General features: G+C 33.0%; 1 protein-coding gene across 14 annotated transcripts in view; it reads right to left on the bottom strand.

Moving 5' to 3' along the window:
* Positions 1-20,667, bottom strand: part of NFAT5 (nuclear factor of activated T cells 5) — a 119,238-nt gene that overhangs the window by 43,897 nt on the left and 54,674 nt on the right. For 5 of the 14 annotated variants that reach the window (XM_061387744.1, XM_061387745.1, XM_061387746.1 and 2 more), the window contains 2 exons: positions 15,216-15,341; positions 3,334-3,892 (listed from right to left, as the gene is read on the bottom strand). In XM_061387744.1, coding sequence (XP_061243728.1) covers positions 3,334-3,892; positions 15,216-15,341 — 685 coding nt within the window. Of the gene's footprint in view, positions 1-1,596; positions 1,694-3,333; positions 3,893-4,345; positions 13,541-15,215; positions 15,342-20,667 lie in introns of those variants that run through there. The other 9 variants (XM_061387756.1, XM_061387750.1, XM_061387752.1 and 6 more) reach the window with 9 other exon arrangements.

Genomic DNA, 20,667 nt, shown 5'->3' with positions numbered 1-20,667 from the left:
TGATGAAGGCAAACTTGTTGATGAAGTTTGACATAATTAAGTCACAGATTACCTGTATAAGTAATTTAAAAGGCCCTGGAAGAAAAAATTCTATGAATAAAAATATGGAATCAAAGTCAGAACAAAGGGCAATAAATTCTATTTTTTCATTATTCTGGGTAGAAACTCAAATCTTTGCAGTGAATACAGTATTTTGCATGTGAAATTCTATAGTGATACTGTTTTTTAATCATTTGAAAAATCAAAGCAGGGACTCCTCTGGCAGTCCAGTGGTTAAGACTGTGCTCCCAGTGCAGGGGGCGAGGGTTTGATCCCTGGTTGGGGAACAAAGATCCCACATGCTGCACAGTGTGGTCAAAAAAAATTTTATTTATTTAAAAATCAAAGCAAAAATATTCACTCAAACCATATAAAAACATCCCCAAATATGCACTGAAAGGGACTAAAATTAGTTGTATTGATTTACTAGATTATAGATTATTTCTTGTCTTCTTTTTTTCTGCATTTTTCAAATGTTTGTAACTAATATCTATTAACTTTACAATGAAAAATGGAAGACTTTTAGTCTGAAATATAAGAAAACTGTAGCACATCATTAATTTGGCAAGATATGGCTTGTATTCACTTATGGTAGCCAAAGCTATATTTATGAGGATAAATAAGATACTAAGCTTGATTATTTCAATAAAACATTTCATTTGGGATGAAAACTATTAAGGTAATGAAGTATACACATTATAGTTTAAAGAACAACACATGTAATCAGTTTGTGAAATGATACTTTTAAAAGCCCTTAAAACTAACTTTATTCTCTAGGTTTAAATGTAAAAATGGAATACACACATATTTAGATATCAGGCTGTGTAAAACTGAACATCAACTAATTATTAGAAAAGTATTCATTCAAATTACTAATTTTTAATGCTTTATGGCTTAAAGAAAAAATAAGAAAATAGCAGCTATTTGTATGGGATTTTACTTTTAAATTGACTATCTAAAAAGAAAATCCACTATCTTGCCATATTCCATTCAGAAGTCTTAAAATGATAATTTAATTCCTCTGTGCTGCACATCATTCTGGTTGCCTGTCACAAAAATAATTTTTACTACAAAATCCCTAAAACAGTTTCACATATATCATATCTTAATCTCTAGGAATATCTAGAAGAGACACTGGGCTACTGATTCTCAGGATATTTAGGTGAAGAATTTAAGAAAAATATGGGATGCTTAAATAACTGAGTAGTTTTTTAAAAATAGTTTTGTTTTCTTAGCAAATTCTTTCATTTAACATTTTAATTATACAAAATGCTATTTCCATCTTGAAGATAAATAAAAACTGCTGTACCAAAATATTTTAAAGTCTATTTTCTATAACGTAGCTTTATATAAATTGAAATTTTATGGCAAAATTTCTTTCATTTTCTAACATCTATGAACTCTTTTTTTGAGATCCTCTTAACAATTGTTTCCAAAGACCTAATTTTTTTATGTTTACATATGGTTTTATCCTTTCCTCAATATAGTTCTTATAAATTCAAAGTTTAAACTTCTTCCATCATTTTCATAGGCTAGTGTCAAATGTTTTTCCATTACCTAAGAAGCTGGACATTTCTTCTGCTGCTTGATGAGTTTCTGTTCCATGAATTATTTCATGAGAGATTGTGTCTTGACAAATGTTATTATACTTTCCCTGGGTAACCTCAAATCATTTCTAAGATATATCTATCATACAAAAGCAGAAGCAGAAAAGACGTATGTCAAGATATCTTTTTAACAGCAACTGCATATCATGTGTGTTGACTAACTGTTAAGTCAAAATTTTATTTGTTCTTCATCTGAACTTTAACATTTTTTCAGTATAAAAATGAAAATCTCTCTTATGGAACTTAAAAAAAAAAAAAAAACCACTTTCTCCACAGAAGCCCAAATAAACACATACCTGTATTTAATGATAGACACATATGAACCTTTTATATCTATGCTACTATGTTTCAGAGCATTATTCTACAGGTTATAGTTATACAAAATGTCCTACAATTGTTGACTCTGCTAACAGCAATACTTTTGGAAAGGGTATATAAATATTTTTTAGATAATTTCCTAACCTGGACTTTATAAAAATGAAAAATATTTAAATGGGCATTTTTATTTAACTACATCACCCCAAAGGAGTAATGAGCATTTTTTATGTAACTTCATCACCCCAAAGGAGTTTTAGATGAGAGCAGAGAAGAGAGCAGTACAGAATAATCATTGCTTAAATGGTAGATATTACTTTTAAAATATACTGAGAAAATATTTAAGGACAAGTTTAAGAAACACTAAAGATATTCTAACTCTCAATCAGATTTTTATCTAAAAATCCACCAATGATGTAATCAAATAATGAACCAATCAAAAGCATCTCCATCATATTCTGTGACAACCTAAAATTGTAGGAGATCCTGGTCAACTAAAAGACCATCCAAAAAAAGTAATCTCTCAAGATCCAGTAAGTTAAACTTTATCAAACTACGTTGAATATATTGCAGGAAAATGTAATCAGAAGTCTAGCAATTAAATGTTACAATGAAAGTATCAAAGGAATTGGAAAGTCATAGGGTTCTGTACTTTAGAAGTGAACGTTTTATAATATAGCTACTGAAATATATCTAGTATGTGTTGTAAACTGGCAGAAATGAATGAAAAATCAAAATAGGTACCATGATTCTGTTCTATTACCCTTTAAATACCCAGAATCACAGAAAAAAAGTGATCTATTTATTTTTAAAGAAATCCTAAACTGGCAAAATATATTAAACAAAAAGCTTAAAATAAATACATGAATCTAAACTGAGACTCAAACTATCAATTTAGTTTTTTGTTTTCATCAAATAAAAGGAAAATAAGGTCTTCACAAAAATGGAAATAAACTGAATCATATGGGGGAGACAATGTGAAAGAGAAAACAAATTAGCCCTCTGTAAAAGTCTGTTTTAGCTAGAGCCATTACATTACTAGTTATCTCAATGAGTAAAAATATTTAAAAAATCTTTTAAAATATAAATTCATCTGAAATTTAAGTTACTTCTTAAACAGATTATTTTCATTTTCTACTACTTAATCATACCCTTACTAAGATATCTACTGGCAAAATCTGCTGGTATTTTATTATCTTCTCTTGTGAAACCTGATCATTTTAAGTTAAAATTTTCATGTTTATCAATGATAAAATTAGTATCTTTGCTTTAGATGCAAACTTGAGCTGAGCAATTAAGAAAAATGAGGAATGACTTATTTTTTTGTTTTGCATAATGGTGAGAGAACTTTAAAAAAAATGTGAATACCAACCCATTTCCTGCTTTTGAGCTGCCTTTGTTGTCCGTGGTAAGCTGAGAAAGCACATAGTGAGGTGCTTTGGCACTGTCGGCATCAAATATATCCATATTAGATTCTTCACAATCTCGTCGTTTGACCCCCGGCCTCTGCTTTGGATTTCGTTTTCGTGATTTACGAGGTACCTCAGTGTTATCATTGTAGGAACTGGTGCTCATGTTACTGAAGTTGGAGGGGGAATCCTCCATCCACATACTGCAGCTCTGCTCAGATTCCAATCCACACCCCTCATCCTGGCAGGACATCCGACTGTTATCCAGCAAGTCCTCAGGTGGTGGTGAGATGTACAAGACTGTGTGCCTCTTCGGTGTTGATGGATGCTGCTGAACTGTGTTACTGGTTAACTGCTTTTCACTTACCCCTCGGTTACTTACCCCCAAGGCTGAGGAGCAGCTCTCGACTTGCATAGCCTTGCTGTCGGTGACTGAGGTAGAATAAATGGTAGGGCTGGAAGAGGTGGTAAAGGAGCTGCAAGCACCGCCCATGGAGGAAGAGGAGGGAGCTGAAGAAGCATCTGCAGTGTACAATTTAAGAGTAAATACACTATACATGTTTTCACCTACGCTGGCTAGCAGTCCCAATGAAAAGTGATTTGTGAACTGATTGTTTTCCCCATAATGAATAGTTGGAATTTGGTTAAGTTTTAGAATATAAATGCTTCAAGCAATACAAGGCCTAAAAATGCACAATTTAAAAAAAATGCCAAAATAGCATTATTTTACTTGTTATAATTGATAAGATTTTAAAAAAATCTAATTTAATGTTTTAGGCTGTAAAGCAAGAACAAAGCTTTTATTGCCTCAGCTGGATATTTCTATTGAATTTTAATCATTTAAAATAATAAAAAAAAAACCCCAATATGAAATATATGCTTGTGGTCCACATTCAATGCCAATTAAATAATTCATTATAGAATTTGAAAAGTGGGACTGTGCTTAGCCACAAAATATTAAAATAAGTTTCTAACCTATGAAGCAGAGAACTACAGGTCATTTTTAATGCAGACACTCCCTGCTTCAGAGGCAAATCCTGGAATAAAAATATGAGAAAATAAATGAGAAAAGAGCTGCTGATTATTCCAGATATCAATTATAAAATGAGAAATAAATAGAAAAAATATATAATCAACTGACTTGGAGGCAAAATGGAACTGGTACCGTCACTACAATTATTTTAAAATCTAGAAGAATAAAAATGAAAAAGGTTTGATTTGGAACAGGCTGGGCTGTAGAAGATAAGCAAGTTAACTACTGAGGGTCTCCAGAAGTTGGAAGTGGCAGTTCAAAACCATGATCTCTAATAATACCATCCTTTGTGGCAGAATGAAAAACAGAGGAAGGACTTATTAATGGATGGATTTTTCTTGTAAAGTACTTGATTACACATTCAGCACTTGGTTACCACTGTCCATTTACTCTCTCTTTAAAAGGTCTACTTGATTTGAACTATTAAGGGAATTTCTTCAGGTGAGTAAACAGTCAATTTTATTGACTGAAGTCTAACGAAAGAGTTGAACAGGAAAAAAAATCTCTGGAGAGAATCAGAATTATTAATAGTTCTTATAAAAAGGTTTTTTATAAAATCATTTCCCTTGCCTATGCCTAACCAAAAAAGTCGAAAGTAGATCTTTTCAAAATGTGTGGCCACTGGCAGATCAGTTCATTGAAAAATACAACTATTAAACCCTTTAACAACATAATCTATGGAAGCACACTTATGTTACAGTTGGAAGTTATCAGTCCTATACAATTTTATCTTGTATAAGATACAGAAGGGTTTATAATCATAAACATATACAAAAATGAAAATAGGCAACATGGACAACTAAAAATATGTTTAAATTGAAATTAATTTTTATCTATACCATGTATGCTACTGTTTTATAGTGGCATGATAAAATTTAAAACTGTGATGTCCAGTTACTAGAATTGCAACATCCACATTAATTATGTAAAGAGTGAAATGTAAGAATGCCAATGTTCAGACAATCAAAAGCCAAGTGCCAAAGATCTATTTTTAAATTGAAAAAATGCACCAAAACACTCAAATCATTGAAAGAACTAAATTCATCCATAATTTTTCACTGCTGTCAAGGCTGAAGAATACTGTTACTAATGTTAGCCATAAATAATGTAATCTACATAATGCCACATGGAAAGATTTTCTCAACTACCATGAGTTAAGGCACTTAATGCAATTAGATGATACCAGTTCCATTTTCCAGTTTGTATCCTTGTCAAATGCAGTAGTTGAAATTGGAAAAATTCAGTCACTTTAACTGCATTCCAATTTAAAGAAAAATTTTATCACTTTTGTATCATGCATTAATGCAATGTTTTCTTAGTAAATAAATATTTTAAAAGATTTGTAAAAACTACAAAATTCTAGATACTAATGTCAGTGACAGTTTAGGAGCTGATTTGTAGCCACTTTGGGTTTAAATAACAAGGTTTTCCTTATTTTTTTGAAAAATATGACAATTCATTTTAGAAAAGATAAAAAAGGTATTATGTCTAACATTCCTCCATCTGTTCCAACTATTGGCAAAAAAGAAACTACATGTTGTTGTATGTATGAGCCTATGTTCATTATTCTCAGAAAAATACAAGTATGCAGCATGCAATATTTGCAGTGGAACACACAAAGCATGCAACATGAATGCTGTGAACTTGTATTTCTAAAAAGACATTTTCTCCCACCCACTCTTTGAATCTAGGTACCATGCAAATGAGAACGCAGAATATGAACATCTCAGGGATCCCTGTCCATGAAAGACAGAAAGTTAGGTAAAATGTAATCATGAACTCAAAAGTAAGTTATATGATACTTATGAATTTAATATGCAAGATATAATCTAGCATTGCTCTTTAAAAGCATGTGTGATTAAATCTTGCAAGTCTTATTTCAAAATCATGGTTATAAAACCCAATTGATATAACTGTACATAAATATCTGTTCTGGGACAGGTATGCCAAACTGTGATATCATACCCTACATAAGTTAAAATATTCTCTACATTTTCCATGGACATCTAACACACATTTTGAATATTATACCTGCAGTTTCCTGGATATACTTATTAAATTAAAAAGTTCATGAGCACAAAACTATTAAAGCTGAAAACATAAACTGTCAAAAGACAGTAGCAAGCATCTTTAATTTTTTAAATTATTTTTTAAAGGTTACCTCAGTTCGATCCTAAATTACTAAAGTTCTCCTTATTTTAAGAACATAATGAATATAAGACAATTTTTTGAACTATAAAACTCTTTACAATAGTATCATTGTTCCTCTGATGCTTAATGAAGATGGTGTATAAAACCCTTCACAAAAGCATGTTACATTTTGGTTAGGAAAACATCACCTAAGTGCATTAATAATGCCAGGTGAGGTGGTAAAGTAAGGGGTAAGAACTATGGGCCCCTAGAAAGCATGGACAACATCTTTCTCATCTTAGACTCCCCAGACACGTAACATACTATGACTTCCATGTAGTAAAAATTCTACTTTTTAATTAAATTGATTTACGGGAAGGTCAGTATTTCCTATGTATGCTGAGTTACATTACACTGGTAAATAAATGTACCCATGTGTTAATAATAGACACATATCAGGTTTAAAAAAAAAAGATTTACTACTCAAAATGCTTAGACTATATCTTACTATAGCAACATTATCTGCTACAGGAAAAGTCTGGAAGTAACTTAAAAGAGTTTAGAGGTAACTTACTTACTATTTCTACAAAAATGTGCTAAGAATCTTCTTTCTTAAAACTCAGATATAAGTCAAGTGACTTACTTGTGTGCATGCATGCTCAGTCGTGTATGACTCTTTGCAACCCTAAAGACTGTAGCCTGTCAAGGTCTCTGTCTATGGCATTTTCCAGGCAATACTGGAGTGGGTTGCCATTTCCTCCTCCAGGGGCTCTTCCCAACCCAGGGATCGAACCCACACCTGCTGCAGGTGGATTCTTTACCACTGAGCCACCTGGGAAGCCCCTACATACTTGTGTATTAATCGATAAATTTACTAAAAAATTTAGCAAACTCTTAATATTATCTATTAAAAATAAATGCATAAAATAACAGCAAGAACATTTTAGATTTCAAATCTGTGGATGAAGAGCCAAGGATACAGAATGCCAACTGTAAAGTAATACATGGATTTTTGACTGTGCTAAGGGACAGCACCCCTACTCACTTCAACCCTCTGTCATTCAAGGGTCAACTGTATTATTAATTTGTTTGGAAAGATGAAAATGGAGTTTTAAATGATACTACATAGAGAAACCCATGTATATTTTACACAGTTTGCTTAAATTACATTTTAAAATTGAGAACTATTAGTTCTAGATTTGTAAACAAGAAATTAAATTATCACATCATTTCAGTGCTTTAAATACCATAAAAAAGAGATGATACTTTGTGGACCTAACTAAACTTTTTATAGAAAGCTATGAAATTAGAAACATTCTTTAAAGTCCTCAAAAGAAACAAATACCTTTCACTGATTTTTAAAAATATAACAGAAATGACATTTAACTAAACTTCCAAGATAAAAATGTGGTCTCTAGTATTTAAATATGCACTTATATTGTATAACTTTTCAATATCAGTGCAAAATCAGTTGAGTTTCCTTAAAAAAAAAAAAAAAAGCCATAAAAATTTACAAGTGTGCTAAGTGAACCCAATAGTGGAACGGAGAAGGAGTAAACAAGACTGCTCAGAAAATAGTAATAAAAAACAACACAGGTTATCTGGAAACCATTTCTGATCTAAAACACTTACTGTTCAGCCTAAGTTATTCTTTTCAAGTATTTCATTTTTCTTACTGGTAACAATGACTTCAAATCTAAACATTTTGTTTGATAAAAGTCACCAGATATAAGAACATATTTTCAGATCAAAGAAGAAAGATATTGACAGAAAAAATTTTATAAGGCCAACATTCATGTTGCCAAGGGATTGAAAAATCTAGAACACACAAAGTGGCTGCAAACCTGCTTTGTCAACACCTTACATGCCAACCTTCATTTTCTACTTTTCTTCTTCTTAAAATATTAACGTAAAGTTTAAAACTTTACATAAAGCTTTAGTTTCAATCAGTATCAATTCACTATTTAGAAACAAAAAAAGAAAGGAAGGAAGGAAGAAAGAAAGAAAGAAAAAAAGACTTATGAAGAAGTCTGAAAACGAGACCGACCTATACCCTGGGTGAGATTGGATGGGTTAAGTGTCTCTGGCACTATTTGTCTTCACTATTGACAGACACTGTCACACAACCCACCACACGATGCCTGTCTCTGAATGGCGAAGCTAGAATGCAAGTTAAGTGTATTAATAGAAAAAACAACTAGCATCCCAGCATATAAAATAAGCAATCCAGATTACTTTACCAAAAAACAAAAATGAAAACAAAACAGAAAAAAAACCCCAAAACCCAAAAATCATAGTGTCTACCATTTAATTTACATGTTTAAAACAGTTTCAATTTCTCATTTGTACTTTTCCCACCCAACATAAGTTTATATGTTACAATAAGCAATGTTTTAAAACAAACTTTTAAAAATTAAATTATTAATACCCAAATAAATGCATATGGGGAAATTTCTTATTCAAAATTTTTGTTAACTCATATTCACCAATTTGCTCTTTTGTTTACTAATGCAATCTAATCCATAAGCCAGAATGTTTTAAGTGTTTTTAAACTGTTCCCTTACCCAAATTTCCTTAAAGAGCAGAAAATGTTATGTTCTGACAAATACACAAAAGCAGAAAAAAAAAATTTACAGCAAAAGAGTATTTTCATTTCTCAGGCCAGCTTCCAAACACTTCTTCATACCCCTCCCCGGCAAAGTTACTAATGTACACTTAAAAAAATTTTTTTTTAATTTAAAAAAATGTTTGCCTGTACTACACAGCATGTGGAATCTTAGTTCCAAACTAGGGATCGAACCCATGTCTCTGCCCTGGAAGCTTGGCATCTTACCACTGAACTGCCAGAGAAGTTCTAATTTATACTTTTAAATTAGATATGCTGCTGTGCATAAAATGCTTGATCCCAGTGGCTCTATTTTGTAAAAAATTAGCTCTACTGCTGAAACTGAAAGGTTTGTTACTGATTTACTACAGACCATCCTTTTCTCCTCCAGTTCATCAAATTGCCAGTCAGAATTCTAATACTATACAATTAACTACTCTCCCACTTTTAATCTAAATTCTCCTAAAATAATTATTTTTACCTTGTCTGAGTGCCATTTATGAATATATTCACATAATATTTATTAATAATGTTTATTGAAAAATAAAATGCTTACAACATTTGCAAATGTCCTGACACTTAGAGCAATGTTTTTAAAATATGTATTTTGTCCTATTCAATCCTAAGTATATAAGCACAGGGTAAAAGAGGTACTAAGTACACATTATACAATTTATTTTTTAAATCTTCTCGGAAGAGAAAGATGCCTTCTATCATCCAGTGATTTAAATACTACTAGGTAGCATCAATCATTGATATTATCCTCACCCTCAAATAATTTAAACACAATAGGGAATAACTATACTAGCTGACAACTGTATTTGTTGTTGTCAAAGACCCCAGGAAGAACAGGTTTAAAAAAATAGACAGCAATTATACTACCTGAAAGGTAATGTTTACTTGAAGACAAAAAGAGATTACCATCACATTAACTTAAGGACTAGAGAGAAAAAGCAGCTCTGAGGGATGCTATTTGAAGGTCACTTCAATGCTTTATCATATAATACATTTTAAAATAGTTTAGATTAAATAATAAAGGCACTCCAGCCAACACCAGTCCAATGTCTTCACACTTCTTTTTTTAGAAGTGACCAAAAAAAGGAAAAGAAAATAGTTTTTGTATCATTAAAATCTTCTAACTTAATTATTCAGAATGGTTTTACAACTGGATCTGGATTAGAGTGTATATTAGATCCAACTGTAGATAAAATAAAACATCTAGACAAAAACCAAAAGCAATAAATTGCTCTACTAAAAAGTTGTGATAATCGTTCACCCAACTTTATTATTTAATTTTTTAAAAAGTGGGAAGAGCATTCTAGGAAGAATACTTAATTAGTCAAATTTGCAGAATCATCTCACTGGGAAATGTCTGTTCTCCCTATGATTCATCATCCTTCATCCATGTTTTTTTATTTACAAAGGTTCCTAGTGAGAGAGTGTCAACATTAAAGACTTGAGAGAGTGTCAACATTAAAAACTAACTCAGAGAGGAAATCCCACAGCTCATGTGTTGTCTGATACACAAAACTTCAAAATAATGTAAAAAGCAGAGTGAGAATGGAAAGAAAGAAACAAAACAAAGCTTAAAAACTTGTTTTTATAAAAATAAGATCTATTTTTTTAAAAACCTTACTAACAAATGAAAGGAGAAATCCATGTGGGAGGGAGGTCAATGTTCATCTAAACATTATTAATCATCAAGCAACATTAAGTATCTATCTTCTTAATAGCCTTAAAAAAGTTTTATTACTGTCCAGTTACAGGGGTAATATGAAAAATTTACTCAATTTCCACAAGATTCTGTCTATATGATAGAAATGATAAGATAGCAATCAGATTCATATTAGTTCTTTATGATTCCAAAGCTCAAGCTAATTTTACTGTATTTCACATATAGGAAAAGAAAAATAATGTCACAGAAATAGGTGAAGTCTCTTGTTACATTCTACCCTTATCAATTTCCCTCACTCTAGTACAGTTGGAGTGTCTTTATATATAATTAATTATTATAAAATGGTTATGGTAATACGTTTTGCTTACTATCAATCTTATTGGTAACATAAAAAAGTAAGCCCACTTCTGTACATTAACTTATTAATGTGAAATTCTACAAAACACAGGGAAAAAAGAAACTGTCTATTTGATACATGTATTTTCTCTATGAATGGTTGAGAATCTGTGCAGTTTCAAAATGCTATTTCTAAAACTCGGGTGACACAAAAATGTGCTTATTCTATCAGAAAATGAATAAATCACAATATTTATAAAAGCTGCTAGAAATTAAGAGAATAAAAAAGGTAAACATTTAGGGAATAAATCATTAATAAGCCATGTGTACTTTTTGTCAATGAAAATTTACAATATGGACAGTCTCCCAAATTGGTAATTGTTTCTGAATTAACCATTACGGTTCAAGTCTGCTGATGCTTTTTTCATTCTAATAATGCAGATGTTAGTAAACATCTATACATAGGTCCATACACACATACTTCTATATGTATAAATATATGTATTTATGTGGAATTTTAAAAGATAGAATCCTACTCGGCAACATGTTTGTAACTGACTTCCTTTTGGAAGTGGTCCAGTTTTCTAGGAAAAGTAGGAATTGATCATATGGAATAACCAAGATCAATTCACCTTTCAGTTTACAACAATATCTTAATAAAGCTGTTATTTAAGAAAAATACCTGCCATATCTCTTTAAAACCCCTAAATTCTAATGTGACTGTTTTAGTTCTTCTTAGTAATTCTTACTAATATATTTTAGTGTCTTATAACCTACACTATAGGATTAAAGAAACAACAAAAAGAATCCTTTCACAACTTGAATTTTTTATCTACTCCTTGAACAACTCCTTATTTTGCCAAAAAATATAATAAGTTCATGTGGATAACTTTATGTTAGAAAAATGGCCTCTGTCTTAATTACCAAAAACCTACAATATTCTTCAGGAAGTCTGTACCTTAAAACTTTTATACATTCACATATTGAATCTCAAACTACTAAGAAACTTTCTAGTGGGATAAAAACATATGTTTTTAAAAAATGGTTTAAAATACAAATTTCAGACTGCTGATATTCAACTACACCTCCAGACTGTGACACTGGCCCTCTAGAGAGGAGAGACATTGTGAGGAAGGAAGCCCTCTTTCCCCTACTCCCAGTCCAGGTTCTTACCAGACTAAAGATATTATAAATGACAGTATTAAAAGTGTGTATAATGTAGAGACAGGAAAGGAGGTTTCAGAGACATTCTTTTACCCAATATTCTGGATTGTGGATTAGCAGCATCATGTTTACTCAATCCTTCAGTAATACGTAAAGGGAAAAAAATATAGATTGGCGAATCTGAGAAACACATTTTTAATAATTAAATAATTTTAAATGTACATGAATATCTATATGCCCAGTCTCTAAATTTTAAAATTTAAATTGATTCAGAATTTGTGAAACACAAACCTTTATGGCAGAACTAGAAGTCTGTTCCCACCAGGCCCTCATACCTGATAGCAGCCAATCCAGCTCCTTCAAAACTCTGAAGAATTAACTACATCAAGAGTCATCATTTTTATGCATTTCATATTAAAACAGCAAATGCTATAGATTAAAAAATAAATCACAAAAGTCTAAATTAATGTATCTTTCCCTAAATATCTAGTCTTTTGGCCAGAAAACACTGAGTAACTGGTAATTTACTCCAAAACTCTTTTTGACATTTATATCGCTAAGGATATTAATATGCCAAATTTTTAAAAAGCAACTCTAAATATATATACTAACTGAACTCCCTACAATAATTATTCTGCAATTTAAACTCTCTTACCTATAATGTTAGATGATGAAGGCTCTATCAATAAGACACTAGAATTCTAGAATGAGTCTATGTTGGTTAAAAGTAAATATGTGTAAAAAAAAAAAATTACAAATGGGTTTTAAATCACAGAAACTTTCTGTGTGTGAATATATGAAAATTGTCAAGGTCACCTCCTTACTCTTTTCACAATCTTACAATGTCAATAACTGCTTGATCTAATAAAAGACTATTACTTCAGAATACTTCCTTTAGTTAATTCTTGCTGCTAAGTTGCTTCAGTCGTGTCCGACTCTGTGCAACCCCATAGATGGCCTCCAACCAGGCTCCTCTGTCCCTGGGATTCTCCAGGCAAGAACACTGGAGTGGGGTGCCATTTCCTTCTCCAATGCATGAAAGTGAAAAGTCAAAGTGAAGTCACTCAGTCGTGTCCGACTCTTAGCGACCCCATGGACTGCAGCCTACCAGGCTCCTCCGTCCATGGGATTTTCCAGGCAAGAGTACTGGAGTAGGGTGCCATTGCCTTCTCCGAGTTAATTCTTACTTTCATGATTTTTCAACTCAAAGCCTTCATTCTAATTTATCTGGAGAGGATTATGGAGGGAGAGAGGGAGAGAGGGAGGAAGGATCAACATTCCATCAGTGACTCAAATTCAAAAACTTTCAATATTTATATATAAAAACTTCTAAAACTGAGTTTGGTATTATTTAAAAGGAAGTGTTGTTCTTTTTCCAAATCTAGTTAACATTTTTCAGCTTTTAAAAGGAACTGGATCTACTGTCAACAGATGTTAAAAAGCACAGAAGAAACAGACTTTTAGTTCTATACAGATTCAAAATGGCTTTAAAAAAAAATCTCAAAAGATACAAAAGAAATCAGTTAGTCAATTTCTACCTGTGGATTTAAAGTGAAATATTTCATTTAAAATTTTTAAAAAATATTTTATTATCTGATACTATTTTAAAACTAAATACTTAAATTCCAGAAAAAAATATTCAGTGCATATAAAATGAAACCAGGTCATCTTTACAATTCAATTTCTAAAAAGTTCACGATTAAATCCACAGAATCTGTTAGAAAATGTCTGGCAACACATGAACAGTGAGCAGGGCTAGTATGTTTCTTGGCCATGGTTAAAGTTTTCCTGCCCTCAACAAGGAAGGCTGCAGATTACACTGTACGGCTCAGGGGAAATATTGGTACACAAAGTGACTGGACTTAGGTTAATGCAAATAAGAAAAATACCCAAAGTTCTACTTCAGTACCAATATTCTCATTTAAACCACAACCTTCCACTTCACTGTTCTCTTTGAAACAAAAAGAATTTACTGAAAACAATCCTCTGATGGATTCTAAGTACCATTTTAAAAGATGAAAGGTATCATATTGGGCAAGAAACCTCTAATTAGTAAGAGACAGATAAAGCTTCAGAGTATGTACATATAATTTTCTAACTTTTTTTAAAAAACCAAACACACTTAGTAATCTGCAAACCCAACTAAAAAAAGAATTACAGTTGGGCAATCTAGTATTATTGAAAGCATTCTTATTATTTATCATAATCAAGACATTTTCCTATTAATTTATCTGTCAATCTTTTAATTCAGTAAAAATTTGAACCAATTTTATATAATTATAAAGTGTATGATTTGAGAGCTGATTAAAAATAAACTTGATAAATTTCAAACATTACTTTCCATACATTTTCACTAATATAAAAAAGTATCTTTATATAAACATTACATTCAAATCTTCCATTACTTTTGATTAAATTTAAAATGTGTAAGGTCACACATGTTTTTAAATGTAAGGAAAAGGTTATAGTAACATGCTACCAACCAAAAAAACACTTGGTGCTTGAGTCCTTTTTCAGATTACACGAAATAAAACATTTTCCCCTTGGAGCAAACTTTCAAAAATAACTGTTTTATAGACTCAAATGTAATTTTCTATCCACAGCTTGTTATTTAATAACTTTATTATGTGCAGTCAACCAAAGAGCTTTAAACTCACTCCCATAGTTGAAGATAAGATCCATTCTGGGAGATGGATCTAACAGATGTGCCAATATGAAATTTTAAGAAATAATAAATGTATAAAAGTATTTTATAGAAAAATTTTAATGTTAAAAGTATGTATTTTAAAACCTCCTGAAACAAACCCTCAAATCACACTCTTTAATACAAATTTTGCCAGCACTGTTCATGTTAACCAGATAATGCTTTAGTTTTCTTTAAAAAGTAAAATGAAATGCATACCAGCAGCAACTACAGCTGGAGGAGGCGAGCCTGCCTCACCACCACTTGTCTGACTCATTGATGCTACAGGTGTTTCTCTAGATGGAGGTAACTGTAACTCCTTTGGGAGAAGATCATAGACAGATTCTGTTGGGAGAAAGAGAAAAAATTTTTATGAGCACAAAATTAATGTTTTTCCACTCACAAGAATTATATTATTCATACACACACACACTAAACTTCATGTAATTACTGTTGTAAAAATTATTAGCAAACATTTTTATTTTATTATAATTTTAGTGAAAGGCACAATGAACTTTCCATTCATTCTGACTCCCATTTTCTTCTTGGCTTTTCCTTTCATGCTGATGATATACAGAAAAAGTTACCAAATTTTTTAAACCATATAAAACTAGGCAGTAGAGACGCCAAATAACACAAGATGCTCCAAAATCTCTGTTTAAAAAAAGAAAAATTATTATGTCTCATCCTTTACATGTAAGATGGCATGTACTGGTGTATATCAGCTATAAATTGGCTTCTTCAAACAGACCATTAGTCTACTCCTACTCTTTTATCCAGCACTTTCATAAAATATTTTAATTTGCTATCATATTGAATTTTTCCCTCCTAAAGACACTAGAAAGAGGAATGTTATGACTCAAGGAACTACTTCTTACTCTGAGATATCTCCAACTCAAGAAAGGCACAAGCATAGGATTCTCTGAAATGAAAAAGCATAAGTGCCTTTATTAGACTATGATTAGTTTTGTATCCCAGATTAAAGAATACTGTGTATCTTTTAAATATATTTAATAATATTATAATTGTCCATAACATCAAATTTATATCTACTATTCAAAAATTAGTTTATAATCGTTATTACATGCATTTAGGACAGAAATAATAATCAAGATATCCTCTAAAGACAGTAGAATCAATGTTGGAAAAATCTTCAGAAGACCAATTAGAATCCTATGTTCATTTTCTGAAAAACCAAGGCACAGAGTTTAAGGGACTTGCCTAGTATTCCAAGAAAAGCAATATTTCAACAATTAAGGAAGACTATTATTTGTACTAAGTGATTAAAAAAATAAAAGTAGCACTAGAAGACGTTTTATCCTCGGTAGCAAACAATATTTCTAGTTAACTGTTTACTGAATTCAAAAATATTTTGAACCTCCCAGTTAAAATATGTATCCTGAATTTCACACAGATAGGAATAAGAAAGAATATCATGAAGGAAAGCTAAAATTAGAAGTTGTAGTATTAAATGATCTTTGTTCACAATGAAGAATCAACTGAAATTTTTCTTTTGAAAAACTGTTACCTAACACTTGAAATTTTCATCTTCAAAGCATTTGGCAAATTTTACATCTTTCTAAATATAATAAAAATTTTCAGCTTGTTAAACCATCGCTAAAAGCCTTAAGTGTTAGTTCTAGAAGGTCTTGTACGTCTTCATAGAACCACTCAACTTCAGCTTCTTCAGCATTACTGGTAGGGGCATAGACTTGGATTACTGTGATACTGAATGGTTTGCCTTGGAAAAGAGCAGAGATCATTCTGTCATTTTTGAGATTGCATCCAAATACTGCATTTTGGACTCTTGCTGACTATGATGGCTACTCTGTTTCTTCTAAAAGATTCTTGCCCACAGTAGTAGATATAATGATCATCTGATTTCCAAAAAAGATGTCCTTTTCATTATAGGGGACTGGAATGCAAAAATAGGAAGTCAAGAAATACCTGCAATAACAGGCAAATTTGGCCTTGGCATACAGAATGAAGCAGAGCAATGGCTAATAGAGTTTTGCCAAGAGAACGCACTGGTCACAGCAAACACTCTCTTCCAACAACACAAGAGAAGACTCTACACATGGACATCACCAGATGGTCAATACTGAAATCAGACTGATTATATTCTTAGCAGCCAAAGATGGAGAAGCTCTACACAGTCAGCAAAAATAAAACTGGGAGCTGACTGTGGCTCAGATCATGAACTCCTTATTGCCAAATTCAGATTTAAATTTAAGAAAGTAGGGAAAACCCCTAGACCATTCAGGTATGACCTAAATCAAATCCCTTATGATTATAAAGTGGAAGTGACAAATAGATTCAAGGGATTAGATCTGATAGACAGAGTGCCTGAAACTATGGACGGAGGTTTGTGACACTGTGCAGGAGACAATGATCAAGACCATCCCCAAGAAAAAGAAATGCAAAAAGGCAAAACGGTTGTCTGAGGAGGCCTTACAAAGAGCTGTGAAAACAAGAGAAGCAAATGGCAAAGGAGCAAAGGAAAGATATACCCATTTGAATGCAGAGTTCCAAAGAATAGCAAGGAGAGATAAGAAAGCCTTCCTCAGCGATCAATGCAAAGAAATAGAGGAAAACAACAGGATGGGAAAGACTAGAGATCTCTTTAAGAAAATTAGAGATACCGAGGGAACATTTCAGGCAAAGACAGGCACAATAAAGGACAGAAATGGTATGGACTTAACAGAAGCAGAAGAGAGTAAGAAGAGGAGGTAAGAATACATAGAAGAACTATAAAACAAAAGATCTTCATGACCCAGATAATCACGATGGTATGATTACTCACCTAGAGCCAGACATCCTGGAATGAGAAGTCAAGTGGGCCTTAGGAAGCATCACTACGAACAATGCTAGTGGAGGTGATGGAATTCCAGTTGAGCTATATTTCAAATCCTAAAAGATGATGGTGTGAAAGTGCTGCACTCAATATGCCAGCAAATTTGGAAAACTCAGCAGTGGCCACAGGACTGGAAAAGGTCAGTTTTCATTCCAATCCCAAAGAAAGGCAATGCCAAAAAATGCTCAAACTACTGCACAATTGCACTCATCTCACACCCTAGCAAAGTAATGCTCAAAATTCTCCAAGCTAAGCTTCAGCAATACGTGCACCGTGAACTTCCTGATGTTCAAGCTGGTTTTAGAAAAGGCAGAGGAACCAGAGATCAAATTGCCAACATCCGCTGGATCACTGAAAAAGCGACAGTTCCAGAATTACTGACTGTGTCAAAGCCCTTGAATCTGTGGATCACAACAAACTGTGGAAAATTCTTCAAGAGATGGGAATACCAGACCACCTGACCTGCCTCTTGAGAAACCTGTATGTAGGTCAGGAAGCAACGTTAGAACTGGGACATGGAACAAAAGACTGGTTCCAAATAGGAAAAGGAAGACGTCAAGGCTGTATATTGTCACCCTGCTTATTTAACTTATACGCAGAGTACATCATGAGACACGCTGGGCTGGATGAAGCACAAGCTGGAATCAAGATTTCTAGGAGAAATATCAAAAACCTCAGATATGCAGATGATACCACACTTATGGCAGAAAGTGAAGAAGAACTAAAGAGCCTCTTGATGAAAGTGAATGAGGAGAGTGAAAAAGTTGGCTTAAAACTCAACATTTAAAAAACTAACATCATGGCATCTGGTCCCGTCACTTCACGGCTAATAGATGGGGAAGCTATGGAAACAGTGACTTTGGGCTCCAAAATCAGTGAGTGAGCTCCAGTGATTCTGGGCTCCAGAATCACTGCAGATGGTGACTGCAGCCATGAAATTAAAAGATGCTTGCTCCTTGGAAGAAAAGTTATGACCAACCTAGATAGCATATTAAAAAGCAGAGGCATTATTTTGCCAACAAAAGTCCATCTAGTCAAAGCTTTGGTTTTTCCAGTAGTCATGTATGGATGTGAGAGTTGGACCGTGAAGAAGGCTGAGCGCCGAAGAACTGATGCTTTTGAACTGTGGTGTTGGAGAAGACTCTTGAGAGTCCCTTGGACTGCAAGGAGATCCAATCAGTCAATCCTAAAGGAAATAAGTCCTGAATATTCATTGGAAGGACTGATGCTGAAGCTGAAACTCCAATCCTTGGGCCACCTGATGCAAAGAACTGACTCATCTGAAAAGACCCTGATGCTGGGAAAGACTGAAGGTGGGAGGAGAAGAGGACGAGAGAGGATGAGATGGTCTGATGACATCACTGACTCAATGGCCATGAGTTTGAGTAAACTCCAAGAGCTGGTGATAGACAGGGAGGCCTGGCGTGCTGCAGTCCATTGGGTTGCAAAGAGTTGGACACAACTGAGTGACTGAATTGAACTGAACTGATAAGCCTTAAGTAAATTATTTCCATCTTTCAAATAATATAGAGGAAAGAGTAGGGAGAAACTAATTAAAACAGAAATGCCCGTCATCAAATATTGATTTTAATAAAATTATTTTTCTCAATCCATGCTGAAAACAAGAGCTTCTTATATATAAAAGAAAAGCATACTCAAGACCCTTTTTTGGGGGAGGAAATAGAAAGAAATATGAAAGTAAAATTCGCTTAGATAAAAAGAGAAAGGATCTGCCAAAATGCATTTATGTAAAGGGGAAAAAAAAACCAAACCTAGGAACAGCCCAATAACTAACCACATTTCAGTTTCCCAAAGAGGAATACAAAGTTGAATCTAAATTAGAAGTATAAAAGCAGTGTTAGTAAAAATACACTGGAAAGTAACTAAATATAGAACTTCTTATATCTCAGTCTTCCCCACAGCATACCCTCCAAACCAAATAAGTCAAGTGGAAGGTGTAGGACAGATGGATTCATTCCTTCACCAAAGGTATTTTCTGATTAACTGACTCAAGTGTTTGAAAATTAGAGAATTCAGAAGTGTTATCCTATCTTTCCAAGGAAAACAGCAGTTAACAGTTCATACCGTCACAGGCTCTGACTTTAGACAGCACTCTGTTGGCTCCGCTACTTTAAGCAACTTAAATCCTCAATAAAACTTTTATTTTAGCCCATTACCTCAAAGAGATTCCCTCCAAGATAAAACTATACAACCTGACCACATACACTGGTCTTACTCTCAGGCCTGCGTGTGTGCTAAGTTGCTTCAGCTGTGTCCTACTCTTTGCAACCCTATGGACTGGGGCCCACCTGGTTCCTGTCTACGGGGATTCTCAAGGCAAGAATACTGGAGTGGGTTGCCATGCCCTCCTCCAGAGGCTCTTCCCAACCCAGGAATCGAACCCAGGTCTCCCACATTGCAGGAGGATTCTATACTGTCTGAATCACTAGGGAAGCCCAAAGAACAGCACAGGCCCTTTAAATACATGAAAACAACAAACAATCCTGCCTCATGTTAAGCAGTTATATCTATTTTCCTTGCATTATCTGTTAAATCAGCTAAATAAATATGGGAGGAATGAAATTCTAGATTTATAAGCATAGGATATGAAGAAAGAGAATGGGAAACCTATAATGGAAAAGCAGTTTGCCGAGAAAAGACTTCCTTAGAAAACAAAAGTATAATCTGTACATTTATTTTAAAGAACCTACTAGATTTTAAAAGAATTTTTAAGATTTTTCTTTTAGAGAGAGAAAATGGTTACAAGGTTTCTTTTTGGGATAATAAGAATTCCAAAATTAGATTATGGCAATGGCT

The sequence above is a fragment of the Bos javanicus genome, chromosome 18, assembly GCF_032452875.1.
Source record: "Bos javanicus breed banteng chromosome 18, ARS-OSU_banteng_1.0, whole genome shotgun sequence".
NCBI classification, from domain to species: Eukaryota; Metazoa; Chordata; class Mammalia; order Artiodactyla; family Bovidae; genus Bos; species Bos javanicus.
This window is presented reverse-complemented; position numbering and strand designations above follow the sequence as displayed.